Source organism: Lissotriton vulgaris, chromosome 9 (assembly GCF_964263255.1).
Source record: "Lissotriton vulgaris chromosome 9, aLisVul1.2, whole genome shotgun sequence".
NCBI lineage: Eukaryota > Metazoa > Chordata > Amphibia > Caudata > Salamandridae > Lissotriton > Lissotriton vulgaris.
The window spans coordinates 501,692,190-501,715,661 of NC_141697.1; the positions used below are offsets into that span (position 1 = coordinate 501,692,190).

At 46.4% G+C, this 23,472-nt stretch overlaps 1 protein-coding gene across 1 annotated transcript in view; it reads right to left on the reverse strand.

The window, feature by feature from the left end:
• Positions 1 to 23,472, reverse strand: part of LOC147690325 (phospholipid-transporting ATPase IK-like) — a 1,699,388-nt gene that overhangs the window by 785,273 nt on the left and 890,643 nt on the right. The window contains exons 11-12 of the mRNA XM_086937963.1: positions 10,936 to 11,129; positions 717 to 925 (exon numbers count right to left, since the gene is read on the reverse strand). Coding sequence (XP_086794089.1) covers positions 717 to 925; positions 10,936 to 11,129 — 403 coding nt within the window. The remainder of the gene's footprint in view (positions 1 to 716; positions 926 to 10,935; positions 11,130 to 23,472) is intronic.

The window sequence follows — 23,472 nt, forward strand, 5'->3', positions numbered from 1 at the left end:
GTAAATACAACACCTTCTGCACCCTCTAGCAAGTCGTTGTAACTACTTGCGATGTAATGGTTTGAATTGTAACAACGCGGTCGTTGTTACAACCGCGTTGTAATGGAATGCGTTGTAGCGCATTCGTGTAAACAATGTCTTACGTGTTTTGTGAATAGTTTAAAAAGAGCTCCCTAATGGTCTGGTGAGTTACAAGCTAAGGATCTGCGAATATTCCACCCGGGGATAAACACTGATGCACTCAAGGTGCGGATGTTTGCCCCACGTTATTGCCCCATTACTAAGCTCTTTTTCCTCTCATTCTTGACCCACCCTGTTTTGAAAAACTGGCAAATTTTATGATAGCATATGTTCCTGCATCGAAGTTTCGACTGGGGATGTTTATACGCAGGTTGAAGCACTGTTGATTAGTGACTTTGTTATTTGTTGAAAGTTCCATTTGTAATGTGGAATAATGAAATTGTTTAAAAAATCTCAATTTCCAGTAGAACAAACCAAACGTTGCAGCAAACATTGCAGGATACTTTACAGCAGGGTGAATAAATTTAGGTCCAGGAGGGTCAGATCCATGCAGGATTTTCAAGATAAACTTACTCACCCAATAAGTCTAAATAGACAGAATTTCCGCATTGCTCATTATCCTTAAAAAGATGTGTGGATCTGCCCTCCTGAACTAGGCTTAACATTTCTGCTTTAATGACTGAAGTTGAAATTACCGTAAACACGCCCATTTATGCAGCATTTCCTGAAAGTCATAATGTTTTGTGTTAGGGTCCCAGTTTTGTCGGAGAAGACGTACTCAATCCGTCCTAGATTGTCGTTGAGGCTTGTGGCTCTGGCTGCGGCTGGGGTATCAGTCTTCGCACAGTACATCTCCAAATCCCAGTTAATGAATAAACTGTGCGCCGTTAGTACAGCTTGTACCCTGTGGGATGAAAAGAGAGTTATGAAGCAAAATGTTTTAAAAAAATCCTTGAGTTTAGTAATTCTATAAAAACGAACTGCGTATATTAACTTTAGCGTGCTGACAAGCAATAGCAGTGAATGTGACCGTTTGTAATGTAACTAGCGCTCATGTAAAGCGATCCAATAGCTTCGGGTGGAGTTAGAGCTATGTAAAATCACAAAAATAAAACAGAGCTGTTTCCTTTAGTTATTTAAGATGGTTTATAAAGTGCTTAAGACCACTTTAGCTCATAATAAAGGAGGTGAAGTAGTAGATGGAGGAGGTATAGGGAAAGACAGAAGTAAGCCACATTGGGAACAGGTAAACAATTGAGGCAGAATTCAAACAGATGGCATAGGGAAGGACAAGGAGGAGGGTCTCCGTTTAGGCTTAACTGGGGTAGACTTGGGAGCCAAGAGGCAAGTGAAGGCTTGGGAAGGACTTAGCTCCATCATTAGTGCTGTATCTGCATATTGTGCAATCATGGTATATATAGGATTTGTACACACCCTCCATCCATGTCAGTGTATGCCCTCCACCAACAACCACATTGCAGTGGCGTCACTAGGGTTGGTGTCACCTGGTGCGGGTAACTCATTGTGTCACCCCCTCACTACTTACCGCAGGGACCTCCTTTGCCATCAGCGGGTTTGCCTTCCAGTCTGCACCCTTATCAATGTTTACCTAGGGGTACCCTGCGCGAGTTTCAGGACGCCCGTCTGCGTGTCCAGCGTTGTCCCCAGTAATTTGCTAGCATTTGTGCCTGTATTTGCTCAATATAAACTCACTTGACTGCAGTTTGGTTCACTCTGCGTCTGGGCGTTATACTTAGTTCACTGGTTTCCACCGTATTGAATTATTCTCTGGTTCAGGCCTTTCCTGAAGCCACTTTTAATAACCACCAACTCTGTGTTGATACAACCATTGCCTGGCAGTTTTCTGTGTCTCAACCCACTGCCCACTAAGCAAACTAAAATGAATGCCTTATTGCAAATGGTTCCATTTACTCTGTAGCGCCATGAGGCCTGCATAGTTAATGAGTACCATCTGACATACATTGATAGTGAACTGAATGTCACAGCGCCCAAGTAAGGACCAGTATCATTCTTACAGATTTGAAGCGGCTACGCGACCATGTGTTTAGTTCTCCTTACAGAATCCGTTCCTTCTCTCTTTATTATACATATTCCTTGCTTTACTTTTTGCTCTCTCACCTGCTCACCGACCTCTCAATTCTCACTGTAGCTTATCCTTCCGTGTCCACTCCTTCCTTCAACCCTCCTTTCCCATTCTGTGTTCTCCTTTCCCTCCCTAACCCCTTAGTTTCCTCTCGCCGTCTCCACACCTTTTCTTTCAAATTTCACCTGTTATTCTTCTCCCTTACCCCCTCACACCTCCTCCTCTTTTTTGCCTCCCACTCTTTTCTCCGGCCATCCATTTTACGATCATACGTTTGCCTCTAATGCTGGTAATACACCTGTACCATCGCCACCACAGGTCTATTTGCCCCTCGCCTCTTCCCAGCCCATAGGCAACCCCTACGCCAGCTCTCTCTCCCCTCTCCTTGTGTCCCCTTAAGCTGAACTTCTGTCTTAAGGAGCACTGGTTTGGTGAGCACTGCAGGGACACCAGGGCGCTGCTCGGAGCCGTGAAGCGGATCTTGTGCTGCTGGGAGCCCCAAGGAGCATAAAGATCCCAGTAGGACCAAGCTCGATATACAGCCCGCTTGGTGGTGTATGTGGCAGGGGCATTTTTTTAATCACCCACCCCACTGCGACGCGCAACTTTTTGCCTTACCTGCTCTGGCCTGTACCGGCGTGGATTTTCTGCTTTTAACTTTTCTCAGTCGGTGCTTCACGCAAAAGCGTTCATCCGTTCCTTGTGTGAGTGATGTTTCGATGTTGAACTTCGTGGACGTCCGGACGCTGATGCCATGTAGCAGCCTAATAAACAATAATCTTAGCCGGCGGGTAACGGGTACCTCGCCTCCTGATATGTAGGGATACGATTATTTAAAGCAGAGGCTCATGGTGTCACCCCATGTGACGGTGTCACCACATGCGGTCCGCACCCCCTTAGTGACGCCACTGGTGGGAGGTGGAAGAAAGGCAGGAAAGGTGGTGGGGGTTAGATAAGGATGGCAGGTTAAGTCGTTTTCATATTGGAGTCGAGAAGGAAATGTCATGGTATGTATGGCTCCCCATTACTCCCCTGTAACAGGTGAAAGCAAGGACAGATGATTGGGGAGGTGGGGGGGGCAATCAAAACACAAAACCTAAAATTATAGATGGAGAAGAAGTGGATTATGGGGGTGCTTTTCACCTCAGGGCTCTGAGTGACATAGACAACTCAACCTTCGCTCTTGATGTCTATTTGATGTGACTCAGACCCCCTTAGTGAAAACATCTCCATAATTCACTGTTACCAATCTAGAATTGTATATTTTTAGTTAACTGATGTCTTATCAGGAAAGTTGATTCTTGCAGTCACTTTATCAACTTCAGAGGTCAATTGATGGCACTTCCTATGATATCATATCTTGTGACGTCTGGTTGCTTGCAAATAAGAGTGCCCTTGCGTTCTCGTTCTGCCCCAGCACTCCTAATCAGTTCCTGAGGCCACTGACAGCTGCGCAGCTATATGTTAGAAAGCCAAGGTTTCTGAGAGGACATAAATTACTCACTCGGCCCCGCCATGCACAGTAGCCGGACCCAGACCTGCAGAAGCAAGGTGTTTTTTCATAACCCCTGGGTTAATGGAGCGTGACCAGGCTTTATTTCTGCTGAGGGGCGAAGCGTAAAGTGTCAGTGAGATCGGCTTATAAAGAGATAAAGCAGAGCTGCAGACTGCAGAGGCGAGGCTGCAGAACTGGGTTACACAGCGTAACCAGATTGGTGTCACCCCATGTGAAGGTGACACCCGGTGCGGTCCGCACCCCCGCACCGCCCTAGTGATGCCGCTGCCACATTGCCACAACTAGAGCAAGACTGGGGTATCTTTTTTATAACAGTTGTATGTCAAACTATCAAGGTCAGAAATATTATCTCACATATATACTATGTCTAAAATGTTGTTTACAGAAATATCCGTTGGGGCTTATAATTTGCTTTATTAATTCCAATGAAACCTTTTTTTATAATGATATTTAGGACACAATGTTTACGTCAATCGATATTCTGACATTGCTCTGGTACCATTCTTCCACAACAAGCTTCTTCACCACTAATTCCTCTGTCAATAATCCCCTTGCTGTATTAGGTCAATTATTTCTATCTTGCTTCTCATAACACTCCTCCGTCCGTGAGGAATACATGAACCAGTCAATATCTTTTGCCTCTATTTAAACCTTATTTCATCAGTTTTTTCATGCATCAGTATTCGCTTCCTTCTCTTAATTTATTGCTTATCTTCTATCAATCCTGCTATGGAGCAGTGTGAATATCCCTGTATTTCCTATTTTCACACCACTTTCCATCAATCCCTTCATACAGCTATCATTCACCTAACACCTCAATTCACCCAACTTTCAAACAATTCCTTCAGGTATCATAATATTCATGGGCGTCCACAGAAATGTTTTCGGGGGACAAATGTTAATGTCATCCATCCTCCAACCTGATGTGTGCCAGGTGGGGCACAAGAAACATTGGGCTGCAGGTGGAGCCATGGGGTGCAAAAGAAGCAGGCTGCATATGTTCCCTTACACCATAGGTTTGTTGCGCCGCAGCCATCTTTTTCTTTTGTGCCCTTAGGTAGATATCACACCTTCCAGCAGTTGGCAAATAAAAAGCAGAGCTGCAGACAGGGGTGCCACCTGGCCAAAGTTGAAAAAGCATAGGCATGCAAAGGGTTGAGAAACCTGATGCAAGAGCTTAAGAGCAATCAAGCTGCCATAGTCTGATAAGCATTTTCTTTTATGTCCCCACTATTGAATGCACCACATTATTCATACACACATGATCAAGGCACTATTACTGAATTATAAAAAGAATTTGACGTTAACACGGACAAACGAATGATAAATAAAATATATGACTAATGTATTTATTTTGAAAATGTATTAACTTCAATATATTAAAATGACTAGAATAACATTTATTAACTTAAATAAAATAACAACTGTTCTTATCCAAATTGGAAAATAAAACATATAAACGTAAACTGGATAATTGTTGTAGGTTAGGAACTGCAAACATCGACACTCTTGCTCAAATTTAACAATCAAATTTTTCAGCAAGTAGTTTTATAAAACTTTTTTGTTCCCTGGTTAGTGACCTCAATAAAGGAACTGTAAACATCTGTAGTCTTGTGCAAATTTATCAGTTACTTTTTCAATCAGCTTTTGTTTGTTTTCAACAATTTTTCCTTGATGTATGCTCATCATGCACAAACCCTTTAAGTGATCACCTGCCATTTTTAACCCCAACCAGGTTTTCACCCTTCTCATTGTGCTGAAAGACCTTTCCACTGTACAAGCGGGCACTGGTAGTGTAAGAGCAATGATGAGTGCTTGCTGGACTGATGGAAATAAATCTGTGTGGTTTAGCAAATCCATAAATCAATTGTCAAACTGCTCATCCTTTGTTGACCTGATCTCAAACCATGTGACTGCTTCGGCTTCCAGATTTTCAATGTCATAATTTTCTCTGATGTTTGCAATCTTGCATTTGTATTGCCCAAGTGTCATTTTTGCCATGTGTATTAGGTAAAGTGAGAACAGCCTGAAATTTTTCCTGTTTTCATTGCCAAACCGGTTTTTTAATGATGCGCACATGTATGGCACATAGATAGACCGGCGATAGTAATTTTCCACAGTAGAGGAACCAACATTTGAACTGAATACTTGCCTACCACACTGTCTGGGAATACAAAGTTCAATGTTAAAATGTTCTGCCATTGTTTAAACATTTGAAAAAAGGTTCTTAAATATCTCTCCTGACTTTTGTCTGTGATCATTGAACACAGTGAGAAGGTCTTGAACATGATTACATACCTTGAGGATATAAAGCTGAACAGCTTGGAGAGCCTGGTTTAAAGATTCCAATCTTGATGAGTAATTTGAAGTTATGGACAAGCAAAAGAGAAAGCTTACTGTGCGTGAGGAACATTCGCAATTGATATGCATCCTGACATGTTGTCCCTGATGCCGTAGTAGCCAGTAAGCCTAATTGCTTGAAAATCTCTTTCAAAGTTTGAACAAAAAATTCTAATGTTCTTGTATTTTGCTGTCCATCAGGTTTCATTCAGCAATGGAACATTGGGAATAAGTGATCTTCTCTTTGGACGGCTTTCATTGTGCCGAATATTAGGAACAGCATTCAGGTCGTTAACAACCAAATTAAGTTTATGTGCTGCACAGTGAGCAAAAGCAGCTTTAGGATATTTTCTCTTTATTATGGCTTGAACACCTCCTTCCTTTCCTGCCATTTTATAGCATACATCATATCCTTGAACATGGAGTTTTTTAAAGTGTAATCCAATTTTAGAACATGTATCCATAATCATGTTTGCAATTACGATAGCATCTATTTCTTTTAAGGTTGCAAATCCAAGGAATTCTTCTCCGATGACAGCTACGGTGCTACTTGTGTCTACAAAACTTACTCCAAGTGACATCTGTCCTTTTCAGGATATGTCAGCGCTTTCATCAGCAATGATAGAAAATCCATTTGAAATATTGACTAAGGATACAAGCTATTCTCCTAATGTTTCTTCACAAAATTTAATCAATTCATTTTCAACTCAAACTGATGTATAATGTGCATTAACTGGTGCATTTTCCAGATAGCTCTTTAGGATCACATCTCCTGCTTCAGTCCAAAATTGGTACAGACTTTGCACGTTTCTGGTTGTACGTTTCTTTGCACGTAAAGCAATATCATGTATGCCACAAAATAAGAAGTGGATAAAATTGAAAATAACTCTATCAGATTTTCTTCAACTTGCCTTTTTATAACGCTGCATATTTGGCAAACAATACTTGTTTCCGATCACAAAAAAGTGAGTTGCATCCACTTGTGCGTTTTTATGCCAAGACGACAAAACAGTTGCGAGCACTTTCATGGAAATCTTTGTACTTAGTGAAAGGCTTAGTTATGAATGTTCTTATGTCACACAATGAACTGGCTATGAAAAACTGTGTAATACTTGCAAATCACACCTTTCAGTTGTGGAGAGTAGCTAAACCATGGAGAATATTGATTAATCCACCTGGACCACATAGTCCTCTTGAACCTTTCTTGAAATCATGCTTTTCTGGTGAGGTATACATATTTATTAGTATATTGTATTTAAAATAATGTTCAGTGTTTTGATGAATTCAAATGCAATCAAACATGATTTACAGGAGCATCAACATCATGGCTATATTCTGTTGGAGCTGAAACTGGACCTGCAGAACTGCTTGTGCTTGGTTCTTTTGCTTCTTGTTCACCATGTTCTTAATGTCAAATTCTAAATCATACAATTGTCATTTTGAAAACATTTTGCGGATGTCCATTTCTAAAATGTGTGGATGTCCATTTCTAAAAAGGAATGGGGATCATTAAATACTCTGCTCATCACCTGTCTTTATTGGATATACTGTGAGTTGTAGATGAGCTTTAGGGAAATGAAAAATCCCTTTGAATATCTCCTGCAAGGAGAAACAAGGTTTTCTTGCATAATGCATAGATATAGTGGTAAGGTGAGTTTTGTGAACTTCAAATAAATCACATACACTGCACTATTTATTGAATACACACAGCCCTGTATGCAGTAATAGAAACTTGAAAACGGAAAAATGTATTTGTGTGGGTACATATACACACACTGACATACACAAACAAATGATATATACACTGTGGTATCAGATTTCACTTGCCACAGCACTAGACTGCATGCACATCAGTTGCCACAGCACTAGATTGCACTCACAGAACCAGATTGCACCCAAAACACTTGCCACTGCACCAGCTATATACCAAAAGCACTTGCCTTGGCACTGGATGGCATCTACATCATTCACCAGATATAATCTCACATCACCAGGTATAACCCCACAACACCAGGTTGGCAACATATATAAACTCTGCTTTCTCCTGCTTTTGTCTCATCTTTTACTGCTTTCTCCTTCCTCTCCCCCATTTTTCTGAGTGCTTTCTCATGCTTTTGCCATGTTTTTTCTGCTCTCTCCTTCTGCTCCTACTGTTTTTCTGAGTGCTTTCTTCAGCTTTTTTGCCTTGTTTTATTGCTTTTTCCTTCCTCTCCGCTGTTTCTTTGAGTGCTTTCTCATGCATTTGGCTTGTTTATTTCTCCTGTCTCCTGCTCCCCCCGCTTTTCTGAGTGCTTTATTGTGCTTTTGCCTTTTTTTTTACTGCATTTTCATTCATCTCCCCTTGATTTTCTGAGGGCTTTCTACTGCTTTTGCCTAATTTTTTCAATTGTTTTTCCCCTTTTCTCCATTTTTCGGAGTGCTCTCTTTGCCTCGTTTTTATTTTCACTGCTTCTTGTTTTTGTCTCAACAGCTCTGCCCTGGATATATCGCTTCTACGCTGCCCAAACTATAAGGCAGCAAACTATGACATACAGCTAGGATTGGATTTGGATGCAGGCTGCAGCAGGTCCGGGGTCAAAAATGAGTATGGGCGAATTTTGTGGATGTGCGGTCCGTGAATTCACGCGAAATCGCAAAAAAAATCAGGAAATTCGTGGAGTTTCCAGCGAAATCGCGGATTTTTTTGTGATTTGCACTATACTCAACTGGAGTACTTTCTACTGGCTAATCAGTAAGTGCTACCTCGTTGGGTAAATGTATAGTGCTTTTCCTACACTGCAGCTGCGTAAAGGGCCAGAAGATTTGTCTCCACTGACCATGTGTTCCTGTAACTTTGCCACCGCGCCAAAAGGGGCTGAGGTCCCTTGAGTAAGCTGTCCATCATAGTTGGGAAAGATGTTTGATACCGCTAGTGTGTGGTGTGGGGCCGAACAGGCGGGGCTGCTATGCGTGTTCACATGCCTCTTGTGTATAAAGGGTCAGAGAGTGAGCAGGGCAGCAGTTGAGGAGAAAGCAGCCTCCTGGCCACAGGAACTACACGAGGATCACGCTCGAGAAACTCATGGATGCAAAGACCTCCCTGAAGTATTACAGTTAATTTTCGACGGCAGAGACGCGGTTAAAGCACACTTGGCCAGCCTCGACCGTGCTCATTAATGTTTGGGCTGATTAAAACGTTACTGAATTTGATCCTCAACTCGGCCACCTGCTTTATTCATATCTGTAAGTGTTTCCTGTTGAGGTTTAATTTTTGTGACAGGAGCCTCGTGCCATACTTGTAACTATTCTCTGACCCTGCTTTGAGGGTCAGAGCAGGGTCAGAGAATAGTTGCATGTAAGCAAGGACTCTGGAGGCGCCGCTCAGGAAGCACTTACAGGGTTACAGCAGGTGCCCAAGTTGAAGTTAATTTCTTTGTAACCATTTTGTAAATGGTTACAAAGATATTAGCTCCAACTTGGGCACCTGCTGTAACCCTGTAAGTGCTTCATGGAAAATTCGTCCCGCTCACGGATTCGCTGATTTTTCTGCAATTTCGCGAGATTCGTGGATCGCGAAATTGCCTAAAATCCGCACATTCCGCGAGCGGAACGAATTTTTGCCCCACACTTAGTCAAAAAGCGATATGAGCCAGCCAGCGCAGAGCCACTGATCCGGTGAGGGAACGGTGGCCTGTTGTGCAGAGTGTGCTGCAGTGCACGACACAGACACTGCTACTGCTCTGAACTCATCCATCTTTCGGATGCACAACATGCAAGTCTGCGCAGTGTGTACTATGCTAGGGACTGGGGCCGTGCCAGGTCGGACGATGATTGGTCCGACTCAGGAGTCGGGACACCGTGAGGCAGATCTCATTGGTAGCGCCCAACTACCAATGACTGTGCTGCCGGAATGCAATGGCGGACTGGTAGCTGAGCGCTTTGCTACTACCAATGAGTCTCATTGGTAGCGTGGTGCTCAGCTATCAATGACAGTCAGTAGGCTACCACCACTGGTAGCTGCGTGCTGCCAGAAAGACCCACACACCCAGCATGACCCAGTCTGTCCCAGACTGTTTTTGGCACAATGGCACCGCCCGATACTAGACTAGTGCTATTGCAGCATAACACTACGGCAGGCAGCGACTGTAATGTTACGCTGCACTGCACTGTCTGTAAAATCCAGCTGGCTGCCACCGGCCACTGCCAGAATGGATGAGGGATCAGGGGCAAGCACCCCCCATTACCTACCTTTTGGAAACCCATGACTCATGATTATATTTTGCTTTTTCTCTCCTCTTCCATCAAACCATCTGCGCTAGAGTCCACAATTTTATTTGGTCCCTCTATTGGTTGTTCCTTTTCATCACTGTCACCAAGCATCAGTCAATATATCCATTCAGCCCTGTACCCCTTCTTTCTATCAAAGCATCACTTTTACCTCTCTGAAGTATTTACCATATATCAGTTACTCCATATATATTATGTCCCTCTGTTCACTATTTTACCTCAATTGTACCATGCATAAATCCCTCTCCATTTGTCAATTCCTCCAAGCACTAGTGCATCTATCACTCCCTTGCCTGTACTCACCTCTCCATCCATCCATACCTCCAAGCACTATTGCATCTATCACTCCCTGGCGTTTACTCACCTCTCATCCGTCAATCCCTCCGAGGACCAGTGCATCTATCACTCCCTTACCTTTATTCACTTCTTCATCCTTCATTCCCTCCAAGCACCAGTGCATTTATGTCTCCCTTGCCTTTACTCACCTCTCCCTCCATTAATGCTTCCAAGCACCAGTGCATCTATCACTCTCCTACCTTTATTCAGCTGCCTTTGAACTATCCCTTGCTGCAACAGTACCATTTTGGCTCTCTTTCGATCAAGCCCTTTGGGGGTGATCATAGGTTTACTTAATAGATCACATATGGATTGTAATACAAAAGTCAAGTCATTTTTCATGTAAACTTACGTTATGAACAGCATGATGGGCACGAGGAAGCTCATATTGATAAAGTGACTCCAAAAGAGTATAAAAGAATAAAATGCAGCTGTGAATTTTGGAGGCATTGCAGGAACATAGTTGTGTTTCTTTTGAATCCTCTCGTGCCATAATCCCGACATAACAGCAAAAATGAATGCACAAATGATGATGATTATGAAAATCTGGAAAGAACAGAGATTACCAAATTAGAAGACTTGAGGCTCTCAGAAATCTGGTAATTGTTGTACACATAGTTAACATAATTCCTTACTCATAGGCATATATACTTTCTACACCTAAGCGACAAAAGGTATCAAAACTTACTAGCATGCTCTTTGCTCTTATGTCACCATCCAAGCTCACCAAAAAGGTCAGAAGGCCCTGCTCAATGGCCTCTGGAACATTCTCACAGCACCACCAAAAAGACTATGTGCCATATGCCTACCTGTCTGGTCCCTGCTGAGAAATTATCACATTATACACACCCAATGAGATCTGGCTGGCTCCAAAGATCAGCTGGCATCCAATTCTAGACTCTAGGGATTATCTTCAAGGCTGTCAATAAGAATGCGGACTACCTGGCAAGAAATCTCTCTACAGTTGGCCAAAACCAATATTAGCTGATCAGTAAAAAAAGCAGAAAGGATGATAAGGCAAGTGTTGGCACAACCCAAAGTTCTGGAACAAGGTCTACATGAATTTTATGCTGGTCACATCCTGTCCTGTAGAAAAGTAGGATCTGCGTCTTATGGTTACCCCCATATTTTGCTTGATGTGATGCTATTTTTGACTAATCTGACTAGGATCCTGATAATCGGGACCCCAGTCTATCTGCTTTCTCGCTAAACTGTTACGTTATATACTTAAGTACACTCCAGATTTGATACTGGTCTCTAGTATATGGTAACCATGTACCCAGGGCATAGGTACCCCAGAGTTCTCGCATGGGCTGCAGCATGTATTATGCCACCCATGAGAGACCATGCAAAATAGAACTGCAGGCCTGCCATTGCAACCTCTGTAAGTTGGTGCATGCACCACTTACTAAAGATATAGGTTTACTATATCTAAGGTTCATTGCACTTAAAACCTATAAGTCACCCCTATAGCAGGCCTTTACAATCTTGAAGGCAGGGTGCTTGGTTTTAAGTGAGAGGGTGCCCCTGCATAAGCAGGACACCCCTGCATCCTACAAAGTCCATTCTCCTGGGTTGTCAGTGAAACAAACATACACTAGTATAGAGGGGGATTATGCGACCGCATGATGACCAACTTTAAAACAGCTGAAACAAACCCTATTGCGTTTGGTATCAAGCATGTTGGAATCATACCTCCCACACTGGTAACCGGTGTGGGAGGTATGATTCCCCCCATCAGGAGCGACATTCGTGAGCTCTTGGTGGTCCAGGTACCAACCTTCTAGTCCCGGACAGTACAAAATGGTTGCTGCTGACCAGAGACACATTTCTGCCTTCCTGCTTCTGAGTCAAGCTCGAGCAAGGCAACACAATAGTCATCCTGTCACAGGAAGGTGTGACCACCTCCCAGACAGAATTTAGTGTATTGGGACTGGGTGGGGGCGCTTGTCAGCACCTGAAAGTCTTCATGAGGGTCAAATTTGGTGTCCCTGTGCATAGTCCAGTTCAAACCAGTCCTGGGAGACATTGGCTCCCGCTCTGGTGCTAAACTGGACAAAGGACATGTGAGTAACCTCTCCTCTGTCCAGACCCTCCCCTGGGAGGGTCCCCCAAATCTTTCTAACCCTCTCCCGTGGGAACTTAAGGGCTTACCTGTCTGTAGGTCCTTAGATTTGTTGTGGACAAGATTCAGAACTGAAACTGCTGCACATCGACCATCTGGGAACTCTGGACTTTGTTTGGGACTGACTCCATCTCCCTCTCAGTCTGCTGCATCGTCTGTGCCTGTGCACCATACAGGATCCCTGCAGGAACTGTGGAGCATCCAAGACAACTGAAGATAATCTCACTTGGAGTGGAGGAGTCACTCCCCTGCATTCGCAGGCACCGCAACACTTCTGACTGGTCTGCTGCTCCCAAGCTCCTACGGACTCCAAATTGTCCAGCAACACAAGAGATGGGTTCCTACGTCCCTCGAGGCCTGAGCTGCCTACTCACTCAGTTTAAGGTCAGAATCCCTCATGGGGGCTGTAATACCCAAACCACTGTGCACCGCATACTTTTGCTAGTGTAAGTGCTTGTTGGTAATTCCGCATCAAGTGCATTGGGCTATGAGTAGCCCCAACCTCTGGTAACTTCTCCAGCAAAGATCTTCAACCACTCCACACCGAGTGCTCCATGGCCTGTTGTTTTGTGAAGCAGCTCGGGGTCCTCTTGCGACTCCTGTGCCTCCAGCCTGTGGGTTCAATTGTGGGTCAACTTTGCTTTCCTTGGGCTCCCCTACTTGCGCTGGCCTGCCCTGACTCCCCTGCCTTTGGTGAGTCCCCTGGACCTTGCTGGTCTGAACAGTACTCTTCTTTGACCTCCTGTGTGGGTTGCCTTTTCCAAGGCTTGTTGCTGCTCCCGCCGGACACCGACCCCTAAGCTATCGACATCCTTCATGGGACAGCTCACATCCAACTCCTGATCACCCTCGATGTCGCCTGGTCCCCTCAGCTGCAGAGTCAAGGGCACCGTCAACCAACCTGAAGCACCCGACATAAGTGGGCATTTGTCTACTGAGCCCCTGGTCACTATTAAGTGACCCAGACTCTGTCCCCTCTGCTTTCAGGTACTCTTCCTCCAGAATCCATGTCTGGATTCCAATAGATACTTTCTACCCCTCCAGCAGCAGCACTTTCAGTAAGTCATCCATTGGGTTCGACTGAGGTTTCCGACACCACCTCAGACCTATGCACCCGGTTTCCCTGTGATAGGTTACTTGGGTACTTTGGTTTCCGTGGGTGGGGTGGCTCTCTAAACTTCTGTATTCCACGGGGTTACTTCGAAGTCCACTGGGAAGGGACTTAAACTTTAAAATTCCAACTGCAAATTTCACATGGAATTGTACGGAGCATGGGGTCTTGTTCTCACACTGCATACACACTCCATGGGGTCCCTATCTACTCACCTTGGGTGGTTCCTTGGGGTCCCAGCAATTCTATGTCCTCTCAACACTGTCTTGACTCGAGTCATGGTTCCTATACCACTTTCTTAGTATATGGTTTGGTTCCCCCCTGGGGCCCACTGTGTATTAGTGCTTTTTACTGTTATTTCTTTGCTGAAGTATTGTGTGCTTTCTGTCTATATCAGTGAAGCAGATACTGTAACATACTAGATAGTGTTATATAATAAATACATATTTTTATAGCTACTGTGTGGTTCTCTTTTCACTTAATCTATTCTATAAGATTGCATTCAGGTAAAACAAGCTGCTTTACACTCCTTCAAGACGAAGCCTGAAGGCTGCTCTCTACAGCTACCACTTGGATAGATTTCTAAGGTTGTCTGAGACCTCTTAAGTCACCATAATGGTTGTTTGGACTGTGCAAGGTGCCCACTTTAATTAGTGGACAGCATATACCAGGCGAACTTCTCACACTCCCGTCCAGCAGGCGTGTGCCCATGTGCGTGTTTGCACACACACATACACTCTAAAGCCGCAAAAACAGGCCTGTGAATCACTGTGCTTTGTATGTCCATTATGCTTTGGGCTTGATCTTTTCCATACAGAATTCTAAAATCTGGTTTGTGACTGTAATGTGTCTGCATTTTTGGCCTGTTCGCCCAAGCAATATTTGAGCACTCCATCCATTGCATTTTTGCTGACTTACCCCTTTTTATTTCATGACTGATGGAATAATACAGGGCTTTGTTTTCTCCATTTTAATTTTATGACTGCCACATTTAGTTTCATTTCCCTCTTTCTAATCACACTGTATTCTCTTTTGCGACTGTGTACTCCCTGCATTTCAACTAAACGAAAATATGCTTTACTGTACAATCTACTACATTATGTGAAGTGCTTTATAGTTAGCACAACTTAGAATTACCATTCCTAACCAAAAGACAAAGAACATAAATAAATCCCCTTGATAAAATATAATAAATGTAAGGAAATATTCTTTTTGCATGATCACCCCAACAATTTTGAACTAATGCTGCTGATTTTTTGACTCAGAGTGCACTGAGGCCTGCTAACCAAAGCTCAGTGTCAGTGTTTTAACCCATTGCAATTGATATGTTAAATTGGCTATCCCCAATTGGCAAAGACTGACTTACTTATAGGTCCCTAATCTATGGTATCAAGGGTACCCCGGACATGTAAGACAGAATTCCCAACCAGGTCTGCAGCACTAGTTTTGCCACCCTGTGTATGACAACGTATAAAATATAGCTCTGGGCCTGCCACTGCAGCCTGGAAGTTGTTATCAAACAGGGGTTGACCCAGTATAGTCAAAGGACCTGGGTATTCAGTAGTATAGAAAACGGTTGGTCCTCGACATATATTTTAAATATAGAACAAGTTATTGCATTCGGTTGAGTTAATTTTCTTCAAAACCAAGACTGAATCTGTATTGTTAATTCAATAAGTAATACTCACCCTCATTGGCAAAATATCAGTACATTTTTTACAAGCGTTCTCTAGGGCAGGCTCATTTTTCTTGTATATAAATGACCTACACTATGTTTCTCTGATCCTCTTGATCATTCACTTGAGCACACTCTTTAATCTTTCTCTGTGCACGTTTTTCTTTTATTGTAGAAATATACCTTGGTTTATTATTAGTGTAAATATATGTATAAAGATCCTTGGAATTTGAAACTTTGTTGTACTGTACATTAAACATGCCAATCTGATTGGACTTTTCCCAGTTCTAATGGTTTGTTGGTGCCTACTGTATGATATTTTGTCAATGAGGGCGAGCATTACTTATTGAATTACCAATACAGATTCAGTCTTGGTTTTGAAGAAAATTAACTCAACCGAATGCAATAACTTGTTCTATATTTAAAATATATGTCGAGGACCAACTGTTTTCTATACTACTGCAGCCTGGAAGAGCAGTTTTAAAACTGCTAGTTCAACTTTGCTATTTCAACCAATGGCAAAGCTTTCACTTTCCTTAACAATATATGTAAGTCTTTCCTAGGGAAGTCCTAAAGAGTCTTAAGACAGGGAGTTGTATATTACTAAGTAAAACATATATATTTAATATGCATTATGTTATGTTATGTTAATGGATACTTGGTATAGCACAACACCCCCAGAGGGGCATCTCGGCACTGAAACAACAGATAAGTAGAGAAGCAGTTACTAGAACAGCCAGGTCTTAAGATGTTTTTTAAAGCCTGAGGATTCAGTGCACACCGTAGTAAACAAGGCACGCTTGTTGCAGTGGTACAGAGCAATATACAAGCAAGAAGGCGGGACAAAGTAAAAGTTGACTCCTTGATCTAGGATTTCTTCTACGAAGATAGGGATCCCGATTGTCCTGTAAGTATTTGGGTCCTTTGCCTGACAAAGCTTTATGAGTCAGGCAAAGGAATTTGAATATTGCTCTTTTCTTTATGGGGAGCCAATGAAGGGTTTTGAGCAGAGGGGCTGAAGATGTGCCAGGTGGCTGTTTGTTAACCAAACAAATTGCAGTATTGTGTACCACCTGCATTTTAGATAGCAGAGATTCATTGGATGCTACAACAAGACATTTCCATAGTCAAGGCAGCTGATTATCAGAGCTTGGATAAGTTTTCCGAGAAGTCAGTGGAAGCCACTGAAATATCCTTCTGAGAACGTACATTATCCCGAAGCACATGCCACAGGGGGATGTCACCTGGTCTTTATAGAACTTCTGATCTAATAGAATACCCACGTTTCTCACTGTGTTTCTGGGAGAAGATGCAGGACTAAGTTCAGCAGGCCACCAATCATCTGTCCAATGGAGCTGTGCTTTACCAAACAGTAGAATCTCTGTTTGTCACCATTTAGCTGAAGACAGCTCAGGGACATCCACATGGCAATTCTCCGCATGCAAGCGATAAATGATGTTTAACATTCGCAGTGTCCTGCCCAAAAGAGATGACTAATTGAGTATTGTCTGCATAAGAGAGTATTTCAATACCACAGGGCTTGACCAGCTGAGCAAGGGGAGCAACATAGATGTTAAAAAGCATAGGGCTCAAAGAGGAGCCCTGAGTAACTTCCTTGCCCAGGAACAAAGTATTAGATTGAAAAGGACCAAAAGGGAAAAGGGCCAAAAGTGATACTTTGAGTCCTGTCCTTAAGAAAGTCTATGAACCAGTTTAGGGCAGTGCCCTGAATCCCTACCTTTTAGAGGCATTAAAAGCAAAAACCCAAAATTGTTGCTTTTGCTGTGGAAAAGTTAGCATCCTCACTGGCAAACACAGAGTTACTTGCTGACTGCTCAGTCAAGTCAATTTCTCAATGGGACTACTAAAATGGGTACTTCGAAGGTATCAAATTAATTGTGGCATTAAACCCAAAGTAATGCCCAAATCAAACTTAACATCACTTTTAACTAAAGAGAACTATTTAAAAGTTGCCACTCTTGCCCAGTTTGTCCAGCGACCTCACATGGCTATTGGCCCCCAGACAGCCTTCTATCCTTGTGGAAGTAGTGTGAACAACTCCCATGTCCAGGAACAATAGAAGCCTACTACAGGGAGAGCTGTTACCTCCCATTTGCAGGAAGCCACTCAGGGTGTTGATGAAGCCACCTTTGGTGGGCAAATGGTGATCACATTCTTGAACAGCAAAACACACAAGATGATGGACGGAATGTTGCACAATGGCCTAACATTCCCCTCAGTCACAGATCTGGGTTTAATCCATCGTTATTTTGCTCACAAAGCCCCCTCAGTTCAGACATGGCCATATACAAATCAGTCTTGACCCTGTGCCTCATGGGAACAGTCCAGCCCGAACTGCCAAGCCATGTCTTCCCTGGACCGGAATCAAGCATCCTAGGACCGGTTTCTGGCTATCAGCCGTCTTCAGCTAGGATAGCTTGACTCCAGTGGCATAGTGAGCTATCCTGGCTGAAGACGGCTGATAGCCAGAAACCAGTCCTAGGATGCTTGATTCCGGTCCAGGGAAGACATGGCTTGGCAGTTCGGGCTGGGCTGTTCCTATGAGGCTCAGGGTCAAGACTGATCTGCATAAAGCCATGTCTGAACTGGGGTGGCTTGGTGAGCAAAATAACGATGGATTAAACCCAGATCTGTGACTGGGGGTGAATGTTTTGCCATTGTGTAAGATTCCGTCCATCATCTTGTGTGGCCCTTGACCCTGCTTGCAGGTCAGGTCGCCCCCCACGCCGCATGGCTCCCCCTGTGCGCCTGTTACTCCTGCCCCCTGCTGCCGCCGCCGAGAGTTCGCCGCTGGTGTGCTCCTGTGGTCCCGTATGCTCCCGTGGTCTGGTGACTGCTTTGTGCCTTTTCGTCTGTCTGTCATTTATTGTATTGTATTTTATTCTATTTGCTTTGTTTTTCACACAGTTGTTCTGTAGGCGCCCTTAGCACCCCTTGCCCTCTGTACCCCCTGCTCCCCGCTTCCCGCCGCTGCACACCTGTGGCCCCACCCTTTTGCCTTCTGTGTCCCATCCCTGTCCCCCTACGCCCATTGGCCGCCCGCTCCCGCCTCCCAGCTGCTCCTCCCTCCCACTTGGCCTCTTATGGAGGACGCGGCGCGGCAGTGAGTGTGACCCTTGACCCTGCTCGCAGGTCAGGTCACCCCCCATGCCGCACGGCTCCCCCTGTGCGCCCGTGACTCCTGCCCCCTGCTGCCACCGCCGAGAGTTCACTGCTGGTGTGCTCCTGTGGTCCCGTGTGCTCCTGTGGTCTGGTGACTGCTTTGTGCCTTTTCGTCTATCTGTCATTTATTGTATTGCATTTTATTCTATGTGCTTTGTTGTATTGTATTTTATTCTATTTGCTTTGCTTTTCACACAGTTGTTCTGTAGGCGCCCTTAGCGCCCCTTGCCCCCTGTACCCCCTGATCCCCGCCGCGGCACCCCTGAGGCCCCTGCCCCCTTTGCCTTCTGTGTCCCGTCCTGTCCCCCTATGCCCATTGGCCGCCCCGCTCCCGCCTCCCAGCTGCTTCTCCCTCCCACTTGGCCTCTTATGGAGGACACCACGTGGAAGCGCAGCGGGCACGCCTCCGGCGCACCAAAGGCAAGCCCGTCTGGGCCCGTCCGCGCCTGGACTGCGCCCAGTGCCAGAACCCATGGACCCCGCGCCCCCGCAACCCCAGACTCCGATACAACGCCAACGCCCTCCTCGCTCTCAAACCCAGCCGGGACCGGCGCTGCTTCCAGGCCGCCCCGAAACGCACCCACAGACGCTTCTCCTGCCACACCTGCAACTTCTCCTGTGACAGAACTACCAAGCCTCCAAGGACCGGACCCAACCACCTCCGCTGCATACTCCTTAACACCCGCTCCGAACGCATACACGCCGTCCAGCTTTGAGACCTACTCGACACAACGGCCCCAGACAGTATTCCTGACCGAGATCTGGTGGAACGAGTCTTCGGCACTGGACATCTCCGTAGCCATCCCGGACGGCTACAAGATCACCCGCAGGGATTGCGCAAACGGAATCGGAGGAGGAATAGCCACCATCTACAAGGCCACAATCCAGGTCCACACCCTCGCAGACGACTCTCTTAACTCTGCTGAACACCTCCACTTCCGGATCCACACCTACCCCAACACCACCCTCAGAGGGACACTCATCTACAGACCTCCCGGACCCCGGGCCCTATTCAGCGACTCCATCGCCGACCTCGACAGCACCCACGCACTTGCCTCCACGAACTACATCCTCCTTGGGGACCTGAACTACCACCTTGAAAACAACAACACCAACTCCGCCACTCTGATCGACAACCTCGCCAACCTCGGCCTCCGACAACTCGTCACCGAACCCACCCTTGCCGCCTGCCACACGCTCGACCTCATCTTCTCCACAAGCACCCACGTTGCCTTCAACCACACCACCGAACTCCACTGGACTGACCACCACTGCATCCACTTCACATTCAAGAAGGCAACCACGCACCACCACACTCAACAGCTACCTCGCCGCTGCTGGGGCAAAATCACAGAGAACCAACTGACCTCCGCCCTCGCCCTGGACCCTCCAACCGACCCCACTGACCCCGCCACCACCACCCAAAACCTCAGACAGTGGATCGAAGACTGCGCCAACACCCTAGCCCCGCTAAAGAAGTCCTCCATCAACCACTACAGCAAGAAAGCTGCCTGATTCACCAAAGAACTCCAGACCTCCAAACACACATGCCGGATGCTAGAGAAAAAATGTCTCCAAGACCGCACGTCAGACAACCACGCTGCCCCCAAGGACGCCATTCGCAGACACCACCAACTCATCAGAACAACCAAGAGATCCTCCTTCAAAGTCCGCATGGACAACGCACACGATTGCAAAGAGCTCTTCAGCATTGTCAAGGAACTCTCCATCCCCATCCCCAGCGCCAACACCAACGACATCCCACCCTCGCAAGAACTGTGCGACTCACTGGCCACTTTCTTCCACTGCAATATCATAGACATCCACAACAGCTTCAACACACCGCCAGCCCCGACCATGACTGACCCCACCCAAATACCACCGGCACCAACCAGCTGACATCCTGGGCCCACGTCAACGACGAAGAGACACGAAAGATCATGAACTCCATCCACTCGGGATCACCAGCAGACCCCTGCCCACACCACGTGTTCAACAAAGTAGACGCCACCATCGCACCCCAACTACGAAAGGCCATCAACATCTCCTTCGACTCAGCGACATTCCCGGAAAGCTGGAAGCACGCTGAAATCAACGCCCTCCTCAAGAAGCCTAAGGCGGACCCCAAGGACCTCAAGAACCTCCGCCCCATCTCCCTGCTCCCCTTCCCAGCAAAGGTCATTGAAAAAACCGCATACAGCTGACCCGCCACCTCGAGGACAACAACATCCTAGACTTGTCGCAATCCGGATTCAGACGGAACCACAGCACCGAGACAGCCCTCATTGCCGCCACAGACGACATCCGACGCCAACTAGACAACGGCGAAACCTCAGCCCTCATCCTCCTGGACCTGTCAGCTGCCTTCGACACGGTCTGCCACCACACACTAAGAACACGCCTCCAAGAAGCCGTAATCCGGTAAAGAGCCCTAGACTGGACCCCCTCCTTCCTCTCTGACAGAACCCAGAGGGTCCGCCTAGCGCCTCACCGTTCCAAAGCTACCAAACTCATCTGCGGCATACACCAGGACTCATCCCTCAGCCCGACGATGTTCAACATCTACATGGCCCCCCTCGCTCAAGTGGCCTGCCAACACGACCTGAACATCATCTCCTAAGCCGACAACCCCCAGCTCATCCTCTCCCTCACCAAGGACCCACACACCACCAAAACCAACCTCCACGAGGGAATGAAGGCCGTCACCGAGTGAATGAGGAGCAGCCGTCTGAAGCTGAACTCAGACAAAACAGAAGTCCTCATCCTCTGCCCCACCCTGTCTGCCTGGGACGATTCCTGGTGGCCAACAATGCTAGGAACAGCACCGACACCCATGGACCACGCACGCAACTTGGGAGTCATCCTCGACTCCTCCCTCTCCTTGTCCAAGCAGGTTAACGCCATTTCATCCTCCTGCTAAAACACCCTCCGCATGCTTTGCAGGATCTACAAGTGGATCCCGATCGAAACCAGAAGAACAGTGACCCAAGCCCACGTCAGTAGCCGGCTGGACTACGGCAACGCACTCTACGTGGAAATCCTGACCAAACACCTACAGCGACTACAACGCATCCAGAATGCCTCGACCCGTCTGATCCTCAACCTCCCCCGACGCAGTCACATCACCCCCCCACCTCAGAGACCTTCACCGGCTCCCCATCAACAAGAGGATCACCTTCAAGCTCCTCACCCACGCTCACAAAGCACTCCACAACTCCGGACCAGCCTACCTGAACAACAGACTAAACTTCTACACCCCCGCCCGCCAGCTCCGCCCTGCCAACCTCACCCTCGCCGACATCCCACGAATCCTGCGTACCACCTCTGGAGGCAGATCCTTCTCCTTCCTCGCTGCCAAGACCTCGAACACCCTCCCCACCCGCTTGCGGCAGACCCAGGACCTGCTCAACTTCAGGAAGCTCCTCAAGGCCTGGTTCTTCAAACAGTAGCAGCAGCCACCCCCCCCCCCGCAGTGCCTTGAGACCCTCACGGGTAAGTAGTGCGCTTTACAAGTTCTGTGATTGATTGATTGATTGTGTTTTGCTGTACACCCTATGTGGGAAGGGTATGCCAGACGTGGGTCCCTTGCTCACTATGCCACTGGAGTCAAGCTATCCTGGCTGAAGATGGGTGATAGCCAGAAACCAGATTCCGGGATTCCGGTCCAGGAAAGACATGGCTTGGCAGTTCAGGCTGGACTGTTCCCATGAGGCACAGGGTCAAGACTGATTTGCATATGGCCATGTCTGAACCGGGGTAGCTTGGTGAGCAAAATAACAATGGATTAAACCCAGATCTGTGACAAGGGGTGAATGTTTTGCCATTGTGCAACATTCCGTCCATCATCTTGTGTGTTTTGCTGTTCACCCTATGATGGAAGGGTATGCCCAGACGTGGGTCCCGTGCTCACTACGCCACTGGAGTCAAGCTATCCGGGCTGAAGACAGCTGATAGCCAGAAACCGCTCCTAGGATGCTTGATTCCGGTCCAGGGAAGACATGGCTTGGCTTTTTGGGCTGGACTGTTCCCATGAGGCACAGGGTCAAAACTGACTTGCATATGGCCATGTCACTGGGGTGGCTTGGTGAGAAAAATAACTATGGATTTTCCCCAGATCTGTGAGTGGGGGTCCCTTTGTTCAGGTACACAGGCTGGTGGCAGGAACAGAGAGGAGACGCCAGTGCCCAAACCGGTTTTCCAGGGTGCATGTAGCCCACAGGTAGCCACACCTCTAGGGTGGGTTACTAAACTCCTAACATCTACGGAAGAGTTCAGACATCTTGTGAGTGAGCAGAATAGTGAAATCTGAGATTGCTACATGCCACACATAGCGAGACGTCATAACAGGGCAGGAGACATCCTGGTAGCCCATTGCCTAATGACCACATCATCCCACCAGGACACTTTCTGGGCATAAATATGACACCCCTGGCACTCCGAAACTCAGATCATCATGGAACTGGAGAAAGGATGGAAGAAGGACTGTCCTACTGACACCTGGACCAGGCAAAGAGAGGCTGCATCATCTGCTGTACCGCACCTTGGGCTAGCAAAGAGAGGACTGTGCCTGTGGCTCCTGGCTTGAGGAAAAGTCACTTCCAAGCCCCAGATCAAAGAAGGGACTCCAAGGGTCAGTTGGCAGACCCTCTGGAACTAGGACCACCAAACCTGAAGTAGCCCAACCAGGCAAGTCAGTAAACACCACTGGAGAATTGTCTCTGACAGCCACTGTGTGCCCGAGAGACCAATCCATGATGGCCAAAAGTTGCACTTGAGTCTCTGCCGAACCTGGGAG